The sequence below is a fragment of the Miscanthus floridulus genome, chromosome 13 (genome assembly GCF_019320115.1).
Source record: "Miscanthus floridulus cultivar M001 chromosome 13, ASM1932011v1, whole genome shotgun sequence".
In the NCBI taxonomy this organism is placed as follows: domain Eukaryota; kingdom Viridiplantae; phylum Streptophyta; class Magnoliopsida; order Poales; family Poaceae; genus Miscanthus; species Miscanthus floridulus.
In genome coordinates, this window is record NC_089592.1 from 65,902,499 (window position 1) to 65,920,363 (window position 17,865).

The window sequence follows — 17,865 nt, forward strand, 5'->3', positions numbered from 1 at the left end:
AATAGAAATAGGAAAACAGGGGAATCGGTGACTTACTCTGGCGCTGTTGGGTGGTAGGAATGTTTTGGGGATGAACCCCTAGTTTCTTGCTCCAACTCATTCGGGTGGGACCGTTTCGAGCCTGCCCCCTAGCCTTGGGCAGGGGGGCTCGTCTCCCTTGCCTCCAAGGGCATGGCGGTGGAGCCACCCCTCTCTATCGGCACCTCAGGCATAGTGGCAGATCTACCCGCCCTATCAGCTCATGGGGTGCGGTGGTAGATCCCCATCCACCAGTCCTCCATTGGCACCCCGGGTGTGGTGGCTGATCCGCCTGCTCCCACCAGTCCTAAGGATGGGCCGATGGTTTGGACCATCTCCGCCGGCCTCATGGAATCACTTCCCCCCCCGCATTGAACGGGAAGGGTCCCTGCGTGGGCAAGCGGGTGCCTGTCAGTGTATCCTCACTCTCTAGGACATCCCACTCCACATCGGCTACTACCTCATCAAACTCCTCCTCCTCGTCATCGTCACTGCTTGTCTCCTCTCCTCACTCCTGTGCTTGCTGCTTCTGTAGCATCTTCTTCCTCTAGAGCTCCCTTGTCTTCCTATCCCACTCAGTCGTGGTGCGATTCACTGTCGCCAGGATCCGGTCCTTTGGCAGAGGAGCTAGGCTATCCCTGAAGACGAGTCTCTTCAGCTGGTCCCGCTATCCTGAGGTCAGCGTCAAGGGGTCAGAAATTCAAGTGAAAAGGAGGCATGGGAAAAGAGAACTTACGAAGTTGATGAACCCCGATTTCGACCGCATTGGGGGATGCCCCAACACCGGATACACAAAATCAAGGACAACGTCGGTGTTGTCCTTCGAAAGCTCCATCACCTCCTTGATGCGCTGTGCCACTTCAGTGGGAGGGAGCGCCTCATCGACAAGTGCCATCCCCTCGAGCGACGCCCTGGGCACCATCAAGTGTAGGGGAAGCGCGCGGCTCATCAGTGGTGCCACCCTCCGTGTATGGTAGGCGCCGATGATCCCCAATCCTTTCACGCCCCTCTCCTTTAGAATTTGGGGGCGACGAGATGGTCCTTGATCCTCTTCTTGTCTTTGTCCAGGACACCCCACTTCCACGACCCCGGGACCTCTTGATGATGTGCCCGGAGAACACTAGCAAGGGATGGCAACGTCGTCCTTGATGTAAAACCAAAGCGAATGACACTCCTTGTTGGAGGTCGACAGACGCATCGATGGGTATTCGTTCGCCCAATTATTGCGAAGGTGAATGCTGGCACATCTTATCGGCACGCTCAGCTCTTGCTTCCCAATCTGCTTCTTCGACAGGTTGACGATGAAGAGATACCACCATAGGTCGAAGTGAGGACTAATCCCTAGGAACCCCTCACACAGGGTGACGAACACCGCAATATGCTAGACCCCATTGGGAGTAAGGTGTTACAACTCCACCTGGTAGTAATCTAACATCCCCCGAAGGAACTTGTGAGTAGGTATGGCAAATCCCCATTCATGGAAGTGAGCGAAGGACACGACATACCCTTCAGGTAGCGATGACTCATCCTCACCACCGGGTAGCCGCCACTCATCGATGACGGTCAGCGAGCAAAGGAGGCCACGACGAACGAGACCCTCCAGGCACTGAGGGGTGATGTTGGATCTGCACCACGGCTCCATCGAAATGATTAGGAGGGGGGTGGATGCGAGCTTGACGGTGGCTGCGATACTGAGCGAGCTTGACAACGGCTGCGATGCGAGTGTGGGAGGTTCAGGCAATTAGCGGCGGAGGTTGTCGATGTGAAGGCGAGGAGGCAAAGTATGGAACCCTAGGGGCGAACCCCTTAGTTTTATAGGGGCGACGGATGCGAGAAGAGCAATCGCCTGCCTAGGTCTCCGAGCCTACCATGATACACTGCCGCATCACATCACGGGATATACGCCCGCGATCCCTATCTTTTCTCACCAAAAATCACGCCGGACGTTTTGCCTTCCCTAGGTAGACCAGGACTCTTTTCCCATAGAGGGGATATGGGTCAAAAAACTTTTCTCCAGCCTCCCTAGGCTTAGGAGTTCAATGGCCGACCCAACAGTCTCGACAGCTGTCCCAACGAGGGATGGGCCCACGAGCAGCTAGAACTCAGGCACACAAGCCTCAAAGGAACCTCGATGCACAATCAAGTCCCAACCGGGCTAACCCTGGACAAATCCCCATGAACAAGATACCAGGGTTTCCTTTAAACTATCCAGTTGACAAGAACCAAATCTCACAGCTATACCCGCGAAGGGTCCGAAATTACCCCTGGGCAATTCTATCCGAGTCACCTGAGGGCTCGAGGGCTACACCCGACGGGTACGCTCACGCGCACCCTCTGGCAAATCAAAATACCCCTTGGACGATTCTATCTGAATCACTCAGGGCTCGGAGGCTACACCCATCGGATGCGCTCGCGCGCACTCTCTAGCGAATCAAAATACCCCTCGGGTGATTCTATCCAAATCACCCAGGGCTACACCCATCGGGTGCACTCGCGCGCACCCTCTGACAAGTCAAAATACCCTCGGGTGATTCTATCTGAATCACCCAGGGGCTCAGGGGCTACTGTCAGGGACCTAATACTGGGGTACCCAATGAGGTGGAATTAATAACCATCGAATGTTGACGCTTCCGGTTGGACAAGAATGCTGCTACACTTCTTGCCCAAACGATGGAAGATTGGTTTTGCCTTGCCCGACGGCTGAGGGCTAGTTCCGTCTCGCCCGACGTTCGAGGGCAGGCTCCACCTCGCCCGATGGTGGAACACAGTACTAAGGGCCATGCCCTACATGCCTACAGGAAGGTAATGTTAGGATACGACGGGACGCATGGTCAGTTCCCCATCTACTCTCCGAAGGGTCACAACTTGGCTCTCTGGCACGCCACACCATCCATCGGTGTAGGATGGGATGCACCCACTTGCTGAAGGAGGCCAGGGCATGGCCCTATAAGGATCAACGAACACACCATCCCTAACACGGTCTGCCATGATTAGCAAGGTAGGCACATGGGAAAAGGAAGACCCGACTCCCTCGAAGGACCTTCTCTACCTTTGGTTTTTTCCTCTCTTCTTCCATCTGTAACCCCTGCTCCCCCCTTGGTCTACAAAAGGGAGGGCAGAGCAACCCACTAAGGGGACCGATCATTTTGAGACACAACACACAGCCAAGAAGCAACCGAGCTCTTGGCGTCCTTTCGACCTTTCCATCAAAGACTTGGGACATGTCCCTCTCTCGGCCGTTTGTACCCCTTACTATGAATCTTTTTCGGTACTAATAACACGAGCAGCAGCAAACAAAACGTAGGGACATTCTGCTCGAACCAGTATAAACCTTGTGTCATTTAGTACACCATCCGAGCCTAACGCGCAACAATTATAAATTTACTAGTCGGTGTTTGTTCGAAACACTAACACTACCTCTACACCTGAATCCTCAAAGGCAAAGGGTGCTGTGAGTGCAGATGAATTGGTCAGCCCAACAGATCATGAGAGTCAAGATGTTGAACTTGAGAGTTTCTTATATGATGATTGTGGGTCTGATAGAAATAAAGTAAATGAGTTAGACAAATACATGGCAGAGCCACTATTGAAACAAAATCCATTTGATATTTTAGCTTATTAGAATAACAATATAGATAAATATCCAATTCTTGCACAAATTGCTCTGAGTATGCATTTAGTGGGGCTGGGCGAGTTGTTGATCCCCATCATAATCATCTAGATCCTGAGATGGTACAAGCACTGATTTACGTCAAGGACTGGATACATGCAGCAAGCAAAGGTAATATCTTCCTTAGTTCTTCAATCTAATTGTCACATATTATTTTCCTAGCTGATCAATCTAAAGTACAATATTGCGTGGTCTTTATTTTGATTTTTAGATCCCAAATACATTCCTACAATTGTGGTTGAACTATCACCTCTAGAGACGGTATCTGTTAGTACTAGTCCCCCACCACTGATGATGATGAGGTATTTAGCTTGGCTTCTGAAACAGTTCTGTAATAGCTAAAGACAATAACATAGACTTACATTTCTAATTAATCATGAATATATGTGTTGAAAATTATAGGGAGAAGGGCTAAGTGCTCCAGATGCAATGAATGAAGATGGTGAGTTGTGAAAAACTGATGTGTCGTGGTGTTGTGTGTGCTCTCTACTGTTGATGAACCATTAAATAAACATATTGTATGGGTGCTGGTGGACTACTGCAATTTGTGTTTGTGAACACATGTGTATTGTTGTTTGCCTATTTGTGCTGAACACATGATGTTTGTGACTTGTGAGCACGTGATGTGTGTCATGTCTCTTGTCTCATGTGATGTAGGGATAGTTCATATTTGTGTGATGTATGGATATTTGGTATTGTACTAATATTTATGTGTGGTCAATACATATTTGATGTTTGGTATTGCACTTTGGTCTCATTATTTGAGCTATCATATGCAGCATACATGTTCCGGCTTAAGTTTTCGCTTACCGTTTGTTTTTGTCTATTTTTCAATTGTATTTACCTGTTTTCGTATTTCCGCTACCATTTTCATTCCCAGTTGTCCGGCTCCTGCTCCCTATTCCATCTAAAAATATGGAAACGTCGAGCGATTTTCCGTTCGTTTACGTCCGTTTTCAACTTTATTGGTGTAGTCTCCTAAACGGTCTCATATAGTATCACGTAATTTTAAGACGACTTAATATACAATATGTACCATTTTTGTTTTATAGTAACTCACAATGCTTTAACTTATACATAATAAAAGTATAGCTGTTAGTTGCATGATGACAACAATTTTAGTTCATGAGATGGTTATTTCGTACCTCTTTCTCTCTCCATCTATTTTTCGTTAGAAAAAAAATCATACGTGACACTCCATAAAACCTATTATGTGTAACACTATACTTACCCTAAGTCTGGTCATGTCAAGAATCTTGGCATAAATAATTATCCCGTGGGATTTCTCATTGTTCCTATTCTCCAGCGGCATTAAGATTTTCTCCTTTCATTCCAGCCTCGCTACCAGAGGAAAAGATGGCCGGTATGTTGGAAATTAATCTAAGATTCTGTCTATAAAAAAAATTAGAAGTATTCCTAAGGGCAGATAAAGAATAGTCTTCCACGACCTGAAGCCTTTTGCACTTCTCGCTCCTCCCCATGGAAGCTTTTGCACCTCAGGAAAAGACGGAAACGCCCCCTTAAATCCCAACTGAACCCCAGATAATCCAAACTGATCAACCCGCATCCGATCCTGCAAAAGAAGTTGCAGGCAGAGATTCTTCTCCTCCTCGTCATTTTCCTCGCAAAAGGAAGCCGGTGAGCCAGAGGGATTCCCGCCGGTTCGACGCACCGGCTCGCGGGACCTCTCGCCTCCCCCTCCCTTCCCTTCCCTGCGCCGCCCACGGCAGAATGGCGGGAGCCGTCGGGGCGCAGCAACACCACCCCTGCTCCATCTGCATGGAGCCCATGGCGCCCACCGCGGCCCACCGCGGCGGCGGCGCCTGCGCGCACGCATTCTGCGCCGCGTGCCTGTCCGGCCACGTCCGCGCCAAGCTCGAGTGCGGCGGCGGCGCCGTGGTGCGGTGCCCCGATGCGTCCTGCGCTGCCGCGCTCGATCCGGAGCTCTGCCGCGGCGCGCTCCCCTCCGAGGTCTTCGAGCGCTGGTGCGCCAAGCTCTGTGAGTCCCTGTTCCTCGGCGCTCGCCGCACCTACTGCCCGTTCCCGGACTGCTCTGAGATGATGGTGGCCGACGACGACGGCGAGGAGTGCGTGACCCAGTCCGAGTGCCACGGGTGCCGGCGGCTCTTCTGCGCGCGGTGCGGGGTGCCGTGGCACGCCGGCGTGACCTGTGAGGAGTTTGCGCGGCTCGGTGAGGGGGACCGCGCGCGGGAGGACCTGCTGCTTGTGAAGGCCGCCCGGGAGGGCAACTGGAAGCGTTGCCCGCGCTGCAGGTTCTACGTAGAGAAGTCCAGTGGCTGCCTGCACATTACCTGCAGGTAAAAATTGCTTCTTGTTTACAATGTGGAAAACTAACCAATCTGATTGCCGTCGTCGTGACCTCAGTCAACCTTTTGTATTTCATTAGTACATTGTCCATGTTTGATTCTATCGTGCAGGTGCGGGTATGAGTTTTGCTATGGATGCGGTCAGCAATGGCAGCTGATACATGACGGTTGTCCTGGGGCATGAAACAGATGTGAATGATGCTAACTAGTGTAGTTTATCTGGTTTTCCATTGGAACCATGAATCATGTCCCTTTCTCTCTTTTAATACACGGATCTTGAGGATTGATGCTGCGAGGCTCAAGTGGCTTTGTTTTCAACTTAATCGAATGTGCTTGATTGTTTGGTATGTCTTGCTCCGATTTAAACTAGTTATGTAGCACTTCACAATCTTGTGACATGTTATGTGTGTGATCAAATTGTGTGCTATTTCATTTTGCTGTTCTTTTTATGTACTTCATTGAGAAATTATTGAGGTAAAATATTACTAAGGCTCTGTTTGGATCTCCTAAAAAATGAGGTTGAGATCCAAACACTTGGATTGTAGAATGAGATTCTAGAATCCAAATATCTACCCAAACCTTGCAATTTGGAGATTATCACAATGCAAAGGAAATAATCACTGAGAATGTGATCCAAACTCCTCAGTTTTTTTTTAATTTAGAATTCAGATTCTATTTCACTATCTATGATCACTATGAGGATGGGATCCAAACAGGACCTAATACATGCAGGCAAATGCTTCTTTTTCGGTGTTTCTTGCCTTTGTTGTGTAATGTGAACTCTTAGCATTTCTGAGATCATTTGTTTGTTTCTGAATCTTTGAACTGGAAACTGAGAACTAGAGTTGTGGCTTTGTAGTTCTGTCACTGCTGCATATCTCTTACTGTGGAGAGAGAACGTTTAGCTGCTTGATATAATGATAGTACTAAGTGTCTCCTTGTCGTTGTAGGCCCCGTTACGGCATTTGGTTTTATACTGGACTTAACATTAGTGTTCAGTTTGTTAGTTCATTTGTGTGAGCTTTGCCTTTGTTGGAAAAGGTAACTTGTGCTGTAGACAAATAATGTTATGTGTAGACTTGGTCTTCTCGGAGTGAATCAGGTTAAACTGAAAACTAGCCCTGCGTACAACTACTGAAGAGCAACAAAGGCTTATTGTTCACTACTTCAGTACCTTCTTGTCAGTCAAATACTCAAATCATTTGCAGCATTTGGGACTTAGTGCTTCACAGATTAAATTAACTGGTATAGAATTGTTACCTTTGTTTAGTGGGCAATTTTTGGAGTGGTAAGTGCTATATTATGGTAGTTATTATTATTTTGATTAATGTATTGTTAGATTTACCATGAACTCACTGTTTCTAAATTTACGGGGCAAGCTTGTGAATCTTCTCCTGCATATACTCCTTTCATGCTGCTATGTGTACTGGTGATGGTGTTTGTCCATTGTCACGTTGCAAATTTTGGAAATAGAAAAAATACAACAGGGCTAGTGAAAAACATTTTGCCTAATTTCCCGTGTCTTCTCAACACTTGTATCTCAATCTAGTTTAAAGAAGTAGCTTGTCAAAAATTACATTGCTATGTTGTGTAATTTGTGCTTACAACACGACACCATGCCATTAAACCCCTAATGAGAAGTTACAGTACGAGGAAAAAATTATAATGAGAGGACTTAAGATCTTTGGTACAGCCCTGTTTATTGTTGAGTGGAAGCAGGAAGCTCTCAATGCAGAAAATTGGCAGAATTAAAATTGTGTTTTACCTTGTAGTTACTGTTGACATTTCGTAGTACGTTTGATCAATTGCAGGTTTGGCTTCGAGTTCTCCTGTGGCTTCGTTAAGCAATGGGAGCTGATACATGATGACTTGATGAGGGTTTCAAGGATGGAGTAGGTATTGATGTTGCTATCAGTATGGTTTCTCTAGTCCCATGCTAATGATGAGGGTTTCAACTATGAGGGTTCTGTAGATAACCTTCTCTACAGAACTTTGGAATATTGTTCTCATGTATGGTAGTTGTCTTCAGTAACATGCCAGACATAATACTTTTCTTTAACTTAAGCTGAGTTTGACAGTGCTTGGAATTTAGCGATGCATTACATACAGGGTAATTGCATTAACAGGACAATCTCTTTGATACTGACATGGGAGATTATATAGGTCTGTGATCTTTTTTATTTCCTCAACCCTGTCAGCTGAACAGAACGACAATTGCATCAGTATGGCCAGAAAACACAAAGCATCGCAAATCAATCCGATACCCTGATTTGTGATAGAAGTAATCGAGAAGACGATTTCATTACTACATGTGACTGTGAGCAACATTTATGATCGGCTGTTGAATTTGCAATTTACACAGGAAAATCAATCAGTAGAAATAAATTCATGATATTGTTCATTACAATCGGTTGGTTGAATCATGTCAACCTTCTAGCATTTGCTGTTGACATTGTTTCCTTTGCTACATTGAGCCCATGCACTTTCCAGTCTAAAGTTCACAACGATGAACCTGGTACGAGTTACTCTACCCTGTAGAGGGACTGAAATTGGCTGGTTCATTTGTTTTGTATTGTATACAGATTCAGATATACATTGAACATGAGTATATACGAGGGATCTCTGCAGATATGGCTATAGTCATGTAGAATGAAGCACAAAGACATGCTTTGCAGTTGCACGGCATCTCTATGGTCTTGCACCATACATTTCACTACCCTGTGTAGATTGAAGATTATCAATGAAATCGTCACATCAATGGCTGCGTTCGGCTGGCACTAAAAAGTACTGTTCATGAGAAAGTTACTGTTGGTTAGTTTTCTGTGAGAGAAAAATACTGTTCCGGATGAAAAAAGAAGCGGATAGGTTTGAGGTCAGCCGGCCAATATCCGCTGTAATAACATGGAAACATTCAGTCATTCAGATGATGTTTTCAAACACTGCTCACCTGTGTTCTTTTTTTAAGGCCCCGTTTAGATCAAAAAAAATTTAGGTTTGGGCTACTGTAGCACTTTCGTTTGTATTTGGCAATTAGTGTCTAATTATGGACTAATTAGGTTCGAAAGTTTCGTCTCGCGATTTCTCACTCAACTGTGTAATTAGTTTTTTTTTCGTCTACATTTAGTACTCCATGCATGTATCGCAACATTTGATATGACGGGTACTGCGCAAAATTTTTTAGAATCTAAACGGGGCCTTAGCTTCTTGGTCAAGTTGGCATGACCCATACAACGGGACTGGGGACCAGGGACGCACTTGGCAAACAGTGCAACAAGAACCAGGTTCATGAAACAGCTGGCAATTTTAACGGCTGATAGATCTCTGAGTGTATGCTTTTCGCGGACGATGCAGTGCTAGTTGATGAAAGCCGGACATGAGTGAATCAAAAACTGTAGTTATGGCGGGAAACTTTGGAGTCTAACGGTTTTAGAATCAGTAGAACTAAAACTGAGTATATGAGATGTGACTTCGGCACTACTATTCGGGAGGAGGAAGATATTAGTTTGGAAAGTCAAGTAGTGTCTAGGAAGGATGCCTTTCGATATTTAGGATCAATGCTACAGAGAGACGGGGATATTGATGAAGATGTTAGCCATAGAATCAAAGTAGGGTGGATGAAGTGGCGCCAAGCATCTGGTGTCCTATGTGACAAAAGGGTACCACAGAAGCTAAAAGGCAAGTTTTATAGGACGATGATTAGACCTGCTATGTTGTATGGTGCAGAATGTTGGCCTACAAAAAGACGACATGTTCAACAGATAAGTGTCGTAGAAATGCGTATGTTGCGTTGGATTTGTGGTCATACAAGAAGGGATCGAGTTCGGAACGATGATATACGTGATATATTAGGGGTAGCACCAATTGAAGAAAAGCTTGTCCAACACCGGTTGAGATGGTTTGGACATGTCCAACGGAGACCTCCAGAGACACCGGTGTGTAGTGGAATCCTAAGCCAGAATAGTAACGTGAAGATTGCAGGGGAAGACTAAAGTTGACTTAGGTAGAGGCAATAAAAGAAGATTTAAAAGGATGGAATATACCTAAAGACTTAGCTTTAGATAGGAGTGCTGGTAAAACAGCTATTCACGTATTTGAACTTTGATTGCTTCTGTTGGATTTTAACTCTAATCTACACTAACTTGTTTGAAACTTAAATGTTTTGTTGTTGTCATCGTCGTCGTTGATAGCGCTGCAGGAAAACGTCAAGGAGCTTCATAGAGCTCTGAATAACACAGATTGATCAGCATTGGTGATGATGTCCAGACTCCAGACATTTGTTGATCTTAAAGATCACCTGCTGGATTGAATCACTCTAATTATAGGCCGAATTAACTTGATGTAGACTGAGTCTGTTGCTCACATTGGAGGCTGTCTGTAGAAAACCAAAATTACCGGCGAACAATATTTTTCTCACAAAGATATTATAATTTTGTTTTATTAATAAGGCCATGTTTAGAAGGATTTCTCTGGCCCTGGCTCCATCCTACGGTGCCAGAGCTGGCGTGGCTTCTCTGGGATCTCAGTTTATTTTGCGAGAAGAGAGAAAAAGTGATGTCTATGAACAGTGCTGTTGCAGGAGAAGCCGACGAGGTGTGTCAAATAGGTCCTAAGCAGGGACAATGTTGTAGATTCAAGATAAAATTTTACACTTTCATCATAACAAAAACGTTCTAAGCTCAGGAGAGCAATATTCCATATTTGGTAGAGTAAAATTTTAAGTTTAAGTCCATATTATTTCGTAATTTTTGTCTCCAGTAATAGAAAAAAGAGAACATTTTATGGAGATAGTGACGATTGAAAAATATATGGTAGAACATCTTATATATATTACATACTAATACTACAAAAATACACTATAGAACATCTCATGAGTACTTGTGGAACGTTTCATAGATATTATGTGAATATATTATGGAACATCTTATAGGAACAATAAAGAAATATATTGCTACTATGCGGACAAGGCAAAATATAACATGGAACATCTCAAGGGTAGTGTGGGAACATCCTATGGATATCACATAAACAGTCAAAAATATATCATGCAACATCTCACGGATACTTTAGTAACCTTGCAAAGTACACCAATTATGAAACACATTAATAAACAATTGTGTGTCCGGCGTCCTAACATAAAACATCTCATATAGATACTATATAAAACCATTGCAAAGTGCACCATGTATGAAAATTAAAAAAATAGAATAAATAAAAGAGGGAAAACATGAAGATTTAGAAGAAAGAATAAATTTAAAACCCAAAAACAGAGGAACAATAAAAAGGGAAAGAAAAGAGAAAGGGAAAATTACTAGAAAAGAAAAAAGAAAAATGGGAAAACAAATATCATAATAGACCTAAACCATATTCTTGAGATGGGTCTTCGTGACTACGTGGTGATTAGAGATCTACTTTTGCGGACGAAACGTGCTAAGCTCCTTCCAGGCTTCGGCTCCGCCTCCTCTGGAGGGCCCTAGCAAACGTTTAGGAGGAGCTATTTTACAGTGAAAAACAGAGTAGCCAGAGGGCTCCGGCTGCTCCGGAAGATCCCTGTCAAACACCCCTGGTACTCCGTTCTACTGGTGTAGCCGTGCTTCTTGCCTCGATTTCCCTCTGCTATCCAGACGAACGCGCTAGGACGCCGGACGCCGCGCCGGCGCCACGATGCCTGTCCGAAGCACGGTTGGCACAAGCAATAGAAGACGGCGGGCCCGTCAGCTATGCTGCTTTGGGTGATCCTTGTGCTTTTCACCCTTTACTTCTGCTTTGGGTGATTGGGCATTTGGGTTACAGCGAGGAACGCGAGATGTTTGCCAAGATCTTGTGGGAGCTTGGCTTCTGCGCACTGCTCGCACTCGGCACTCCAGTGATTCCCCTCGAGCTCCTGGAGGTCTTGGTGGCCACCAGCTATGAGATGCGAGCAATGGTTGGGACATACCCTGGCATAATGTCATTTCATTTCCAAGTGTCTTCTGCGCTGGAAGTGGTAAGCGAAGGCTGTGCATGTCATGGCCTTTGATGGGATTCCTGCTGCTTGCATCTTGCTGCATCCGTTCCAAGCCACTTCAACAGTGATCGCTCCAAAACGAATGATGATATGGACGCAGATGGCAAAACAGTGCACACAAGTTGAAACCAGCGATGCCCCAGAGTATACAGAGTCACACGTAGGCCTTTTGGCACGACTTATGTCGGCTTCGGCTTCATCTATTTTGTGCAAATCGAGGTACTGTAGCATGAAGCCGTTTTGTAAGCCGGGGTTAAAATGAACTAGAAGTCAGAAAAAACCAGTTTTTCTGGCTTCACCGGCTTTGACTTCACCGGTGAAGCCATTTTGGATGAGCCGTGCCAAAGAGGGCTATAGTATTATGTCCCGTCGCTTGGTTGAAAGTGCTGTTGGCTGATTTGGTGTGAAAGAAAAATAATATTCGTTGAACTTATAAGCCAGCGAACACAGCGTATGCTTATACGTCAGCGCAGACTGGTACCGTATCAGGTATCATCAGGCAGGAGGACTGTGTCCCGAACGGTGAATATCGCAGAGTTTTACAGGTTCCAAATCTACCTTGGCGTTCTATTTTCCAGCCGTCCTTCCCTTCCACCCGTGACCAGCAAGTAGCAGCAGCAGCAGCCCACAAGCGTGCGCGTACAAACGAGCCGCTGATCCGGCGTCCAAACACGCGGTGGCCCACGCCCGCGCCGGCCCATCCATCCTCCTCCTCCACTCCCCACTCTCCTCGCTCGCTCAGCCTCGCTGCCTCTCCCAGTCCGGCCACATCCACGGCCGCGCCGCGTCGCCACTCGCCCCGTCCCGTCTCTGCCTCCCCGTACCGCACTCTGCACTGCGCACCACCAGCGCATCGCATCTGGCCTGGCCACCTGACCTCCCTCCCCCTCTTCTCTTCTTTACCCGAGGTGGCAGCGAGGCGCCTCACTTTCCGCTTTCCCACTTCGCCCCGCTGTGCCCCCCAATCTTCCCGATCCGGCACCGCGCAATGCCGCCGCCGCACTACTATCCCGTCCTGCTGCTGCTACTGGTTCTTGCGGCTGTGGCGGGCGTCTCCGCGAGGGACGGCGGCGGCGGGGGAGAGGGATTGGAGCGGACGTACATCGTGCGGGTGGACGCCGACGCGAAGCCGTCGGTGTACCCGACGCACGCGCACTGGTACGAGGCGGCGGTGCTGGCGGCGGCCGGCAATGGCGCGGGGTGGCCGGAAGGGGGCCCGCTGATCCACACCTATTCGGCGGCCTTCCACGGGTTCTCCGCGCGGATGACCCCCGCGGCCGCCGAAGCGCTGGCGTCCACCCCCGGGGTGGCGGCCGTGGTGCCGGAGCGCGTGCGGCAGCTCGCCACCACGCGGTCCCCGAGGTTCCTGGGCCTGCTGTCCTCCCCGCCCTCGGCGCTGCTCGCGGACTCCGACTTCGGGGCCGACCTGGTCATAGCCATCGTCGACACTGGCATCTCCCCCGCGCACCGCAGCTTCCACGACCGCGGGCTGGGCCCGGTCCCGAGCCGGTGGCGCGGGGTGTGCGCGTCCGGGCCCGGGTTCCCGCCCAGCGCCTGCAACCGCAAGCTCGTCGGCGCGCGCTTCTTCTCCAAGGGGTACGAGGCCACCTCGGGACGCATGAATGAGACGGCGGAGGTCAGGTCCCCGCTCGACACCGACGGGCACGGCACCCACACCGCGTCCATCGCCGCGGGGAGGTACGTGTTCCCGGCGTCCACGCTCGGGTACGCGCGCGGTGTGGCTGCCGGGATGGCGCCCAAGGCGCGCTTGGCAGCGTACAAGGTGTGCTGGGTGGGCGGCTGCTTCGACTCCGACATCCTCGCGGCCTTCGACGCCGCCGTCGCCGACGGCGTCGATGTGGTCTCGCTCAGCGTCGGTGGCGTTGTCGTGCCGTACTACCTCGACGCGATTGCCATCGGAGCGTTCGGCGCCACCGAAGCCGGGATCGTCGTCTCCGCTTCGGCCGGCAATGGTGGTCCCGGTGGGCTCACGGTGACCAATGTGGCGCCCTGGATGGCCACCGTCGGGGCTGGGTCCATGGACCGCGCGTTCCCGGCCAATGTGCGGCTCGGCGACGGGCAGGTGCTCGACGGCGTGAGCGTGTACGGGGGGCCAGCGCTGGAGTCCGGCAAGATGTACGAGCTGGTGTACGCCGGGGCGAGCGGTGGCGGCGGCGGGGCCTCCTCCGCCTCCGACGGCTACTCGGCGTCGATGTGCCTGGACGGGTCGCTGGACCCAGCCGCGGTGCACGGCAAGATCGTGGTGTGCGACCGCGGCGTGAACTCGCGCGCCGCCAAGGGCGACGTGGTCCGCCGCGCGGGTGGCGTCGGAATGGTGCTAGCCAACGGGGCGTTCGACGGCGAGGGCCTTGTCGCCGACTGCCACGTCCTTCCCGCGACCGCCGTCGGCGCGGCCGCGGGCGACAGGCTCCGCAAGTACATCGCGTCGTCCACCAAGCAGAGGCCCGCCACGGGCACCATCCTGTTCGAGGGCACGCACCTGGGCGTGCACCCGGCGCCGGTGGTGGCCGCGTTCTCGGCGCGCGGCCCGAACCCCCAATCACCGGAGATCCTGAAGCCGGACCTGATAGCTCCTGGCCTCAACATCCTGGCCGCGTGGCCCAGCGGCGTCGGCCCGGCCGGCATTCCCTCGGACATCCGCCGCACCGAGTTCAACATCCTGTCGGGCACGTCCATGGCCTGCCCGCACGTGTCGGGCCTCGCCGCGCTGCTCAAGGCCGCGCACCCGACCTGGAGCCCCGCGGCGATCAAGTCGGCGCTGATGACCACCGCGTACGTGCGGGACAACAGCAACGGGACGATGGTGGACGAGTCGACGGGCGCGGTGGCCGGCGCGTTCGACTTCGGCGCGGGCCACGTGGACCCGATGCGCGCCATGGACCCGGGGCTGGTGTACGACATCACCCCGGGGGACTATGTCAACTTCCTGTGCAACCTCAACTACACGGAGCAGAACATTCACGCCGTGACGCGGCGCCAGGCGGACTGCCGCGGCGCGCGGCGCGCCGGGCACGCGGGCAACCTCAACTACCCGTCGCTGTCCGCCACGTTCGTCGCCGCCGCGGACGGCGCCAGGGCGACGACGATGAGGACGCACTTCATCCGGACGGTGACCAACGTGGGCGGTGGCGGGAGGGCGGTGTACCGCGCGTCGGTCGCGGCCCCCGAGGGGTGCAACGTGACGGTGCAGCCGCGGCAGCTGGCGTTCCGGCGCGATGGGCAGCGGCTGAGCTTCACGATGCGAGTGGAGGCCGCGGTGGCGGCGCCCGGGAAGAGGATGGAGCCCGGGAGCTCGCAGGTGCGGAGCGGCGCGCTGACGTGGAGCGACGGCAGGCACGTCGTCCGTAGCCCGATCGTGGTGACGGTGCAGGCGCCCTTGCAGTGAGTACTGATGACCAGCAAGCCCAGACCGCGGATCGAGCCGACCGGAGCTGATGAGGCCATCGACGGGAGGTGGGGAGAACACAGAACACAGTCTCAGTGTTCTTTGTGAGCCCGCAAGGTTTTAGCTTTTCTGTATTGTTAATTAAGGTTGCTGTTTGCTGTAGAATACGTCGTGGAAGAGCTGTATCGTTAGCTACTACGTAAGCTTATATACCGGAAGTCTGGAGCTCTAGCTCCGGTCTTCTCCATGTCTCCTCGTCTTGCTTTGCTGCTACCATTTGCTTCTGTTTTCTGATGAAGCATGCCATGCCGGCCGCCGGCGTTTGTGTGGTTTTGCAGGGAATGGCTTTCAAGTGCTTCGTGTGATTGAATGGTCCTCGGCTGAGCTCACATGGACGCGTCATGCGAGTGATGAGGAGAGAGTGGGGGACGGGTGCGTTGCGTACTTGAAGTTGGATCCCGCTTTCAATTCACTTCACTCATTCATTCATTCGCCTTTAAACCGGAAAATTTTCGCGAGGAGATGGAGGGAAGCAGGTGACGAGTGCAGAGAGCGCTTTGTCAAAAGGCACCGCCGTATGCATATCAATGGCTCTGACTGACTCGATGTCGATGGTAGTACTGTGGAGACTAGTGAGCGCAGGCGGCGAATATCTGACTTGATTGCAGCGGGTGCTAAAGTTGTTAGGGGCTAATTAGGAGGACTAAATATGAGTTAATTATAAAACTAATTATACAGACGGAGACTAATTTACGAGACGAATCTATTAAACCTAACTCATCTATCACTAGCATATATTTACTGTAGCACTATATTGCCAAATCATGGACTTGATTAGACTCCATTGACGATCAGGTTCTTTAGCCGCTTCTAGAATTTATGTCACATCGAATGTTTAGATACTAATAAGGAGCATTAAATATAGATTAATTATAAAACCAATTATATAGATGGAGGCTAATTTTCGAGATGAATTTTTTAAATCTAATTAATCTATCATTAGCACATGTTTATTGTAGTACCATGTTGTTAAATCATGAACTAATTAGGCTTAAAAGATTCGTCTCACAAATTAGTCGTAAGTTATGCAGTTAGTTTTATAATTAGTCTATATTTAATACTTCATACATATGTCAAACATTTAATGTGATACAAATTTTAGGAGTTCCTTCGTAAACGAAACAGCCCCTGATCACTCCGGGTCCCGGCGGAGGAACAGGAACGAAACATATGTCCTGAGCACATCGAGCGTCTGCGTGGCTGCGAGTCAGAAACTTGATGTACCCGTACCGTACAGAGCTTATAAAATGGCGCATAATAAGTAAGGATCAAGAAGAGGTTTAGCCGCCGGGACCGATGCCGAGGCCCGCCATCTTCGTCTCGCTCGTTTTCCGGTGTCGCCTCGAGGGGCGCTCGATGTGCCTCTGCGCTCTGTCCTCTCCCCGCAGGCGCACGCAGCCATTGCCGGTGCCCCGCGCCATGTGTGTGTGCCGGCCTGCCGGCCGGGTACGAGCGGCACCGCCACCGCGTCGGGGGATTCTCTCTGGCCTCGTTCTGCGGGTGAAGTTTCTGTCCGAAACCGACTGGGTGCTTGTTTAGTTACCAAAAAGTTAAACTAATTACACAGTTTGATTGAAAATTACGAGACGAACGTTTTGAGCATAATTAGTCTATGATTAAACACTAATTGTTAAATAAAAATAAAAAAAAATGCTACAGTAACCAAATTCCCAAAATTCGCGAACTAAACACGCACCGGAGCTAAAATTCCACACAGTGCTCACATCAGCCAACAACACCCTGGTCAGCCGGCTAAACCAGCATGCAACTGCATTAAAAAAATGGCCTCCACATCCTCATTAAATACATTTTGAATTCAAATTCAAACACCTCTATCCAAAGGCTGTTTGTGCTACTTCAGCCTGTTCGCTTGCTCGTATACGATCGTAGATTATAATCTAGAATAGTATTTTTCTTTCACACTAAATCAGCCAGCAGTAAATAATCCATGATCGTTTACGACGAAATGAACAGGCTTATCAATGAAACAGCTCAGTACAACAACTTTCAGATACAAGCTGAAACAAAAATAATTTCCTAAACATGCATCTAGCTGATGCAGCACATAATTTCACCCAAACTGCATAAGCTCTGGAACAACAACAGCTTTATGTATAGTGTACTAACAATAGATTTCCTAAAAATGCATCAAGCTGATCAGCTCTGGAACGACAACAGCTTTCAGATACAAGCTGAAACAAATTTTTTTCTTAAACCTGCATCAAGTTGATCAGCTCTGAAACGACAACAGCTTTCAGATACAAGCTGAAACAAAAAGAATTCCTAAACATACATCAAGCTTCTAGAGATGACTGAGCTCCAACTTGTTCAATCGTAGCAACAAGGAATGAACCCACCAGTTTTCCTCTGGACAAAAACA

At 49.4% G+C, this 17,865-nt stretch overlaps 2 protein-coding genes across 4 annotated transcripts; both read left to right on the plus strand.

Moving 5' to 3' along the window:
- Positions 1–5,269: 5,269 nt before the first annotated feature.
- On the plus strand, positions 5,270–8,093 carry LOC136502249 (E3 ubiquitin-protein ligase RSL1-like). Of its 3 annotated transcripts, none has more exons than XM_066497709.1 (2): positions 5,270–6,006; positions 7,808–8,093. In XM_066497709.1, the coding sequence occupies exons 1-2, from the start codon at positions 5,420–5,422 to the stop codon at positions 7,857–7,859; spliced, it is 639 nt and encodes a 212-aa protein (XP_066353806.1). In that variant the 5' UTR covers positions 5,270–5,419; the 3' UTR covers positions 7,860–8,093. The 3 variants fall into 3 exon arrangements, with proteins under 3 accessions (XP_066353806.1, XP_066353803.1, XP_066353805.1); XM_066497706.1 differs by having other exon boundaries at positions 7,827–8,093; XM_066497708.1 differs by lacking the exon at positions 7,808–8,093 and adding an exon at positions 6,127–6,276.
- Positions 8,094–12,674: 4,581 nt separating this feature from the next.
- Positions 12,675–15,808, plus strand: LOC136500761 (subtilisin-like protease SBT1.5). Its single transcript, XM_066496189.1, has one exon. It carries the CDS (start codon positions 13,008–13,010, stop codon positions 15,423–15,425), a length of 2,418 nt encoding a protein of 805 aa, XP_066352286.1. The 5' UTR covers positions 12,675–13,007; the 3' UTR covers positions 15,426–15,808.
- Positions 15,809–17,865: the final 2,057 nt, after the last annotated feature.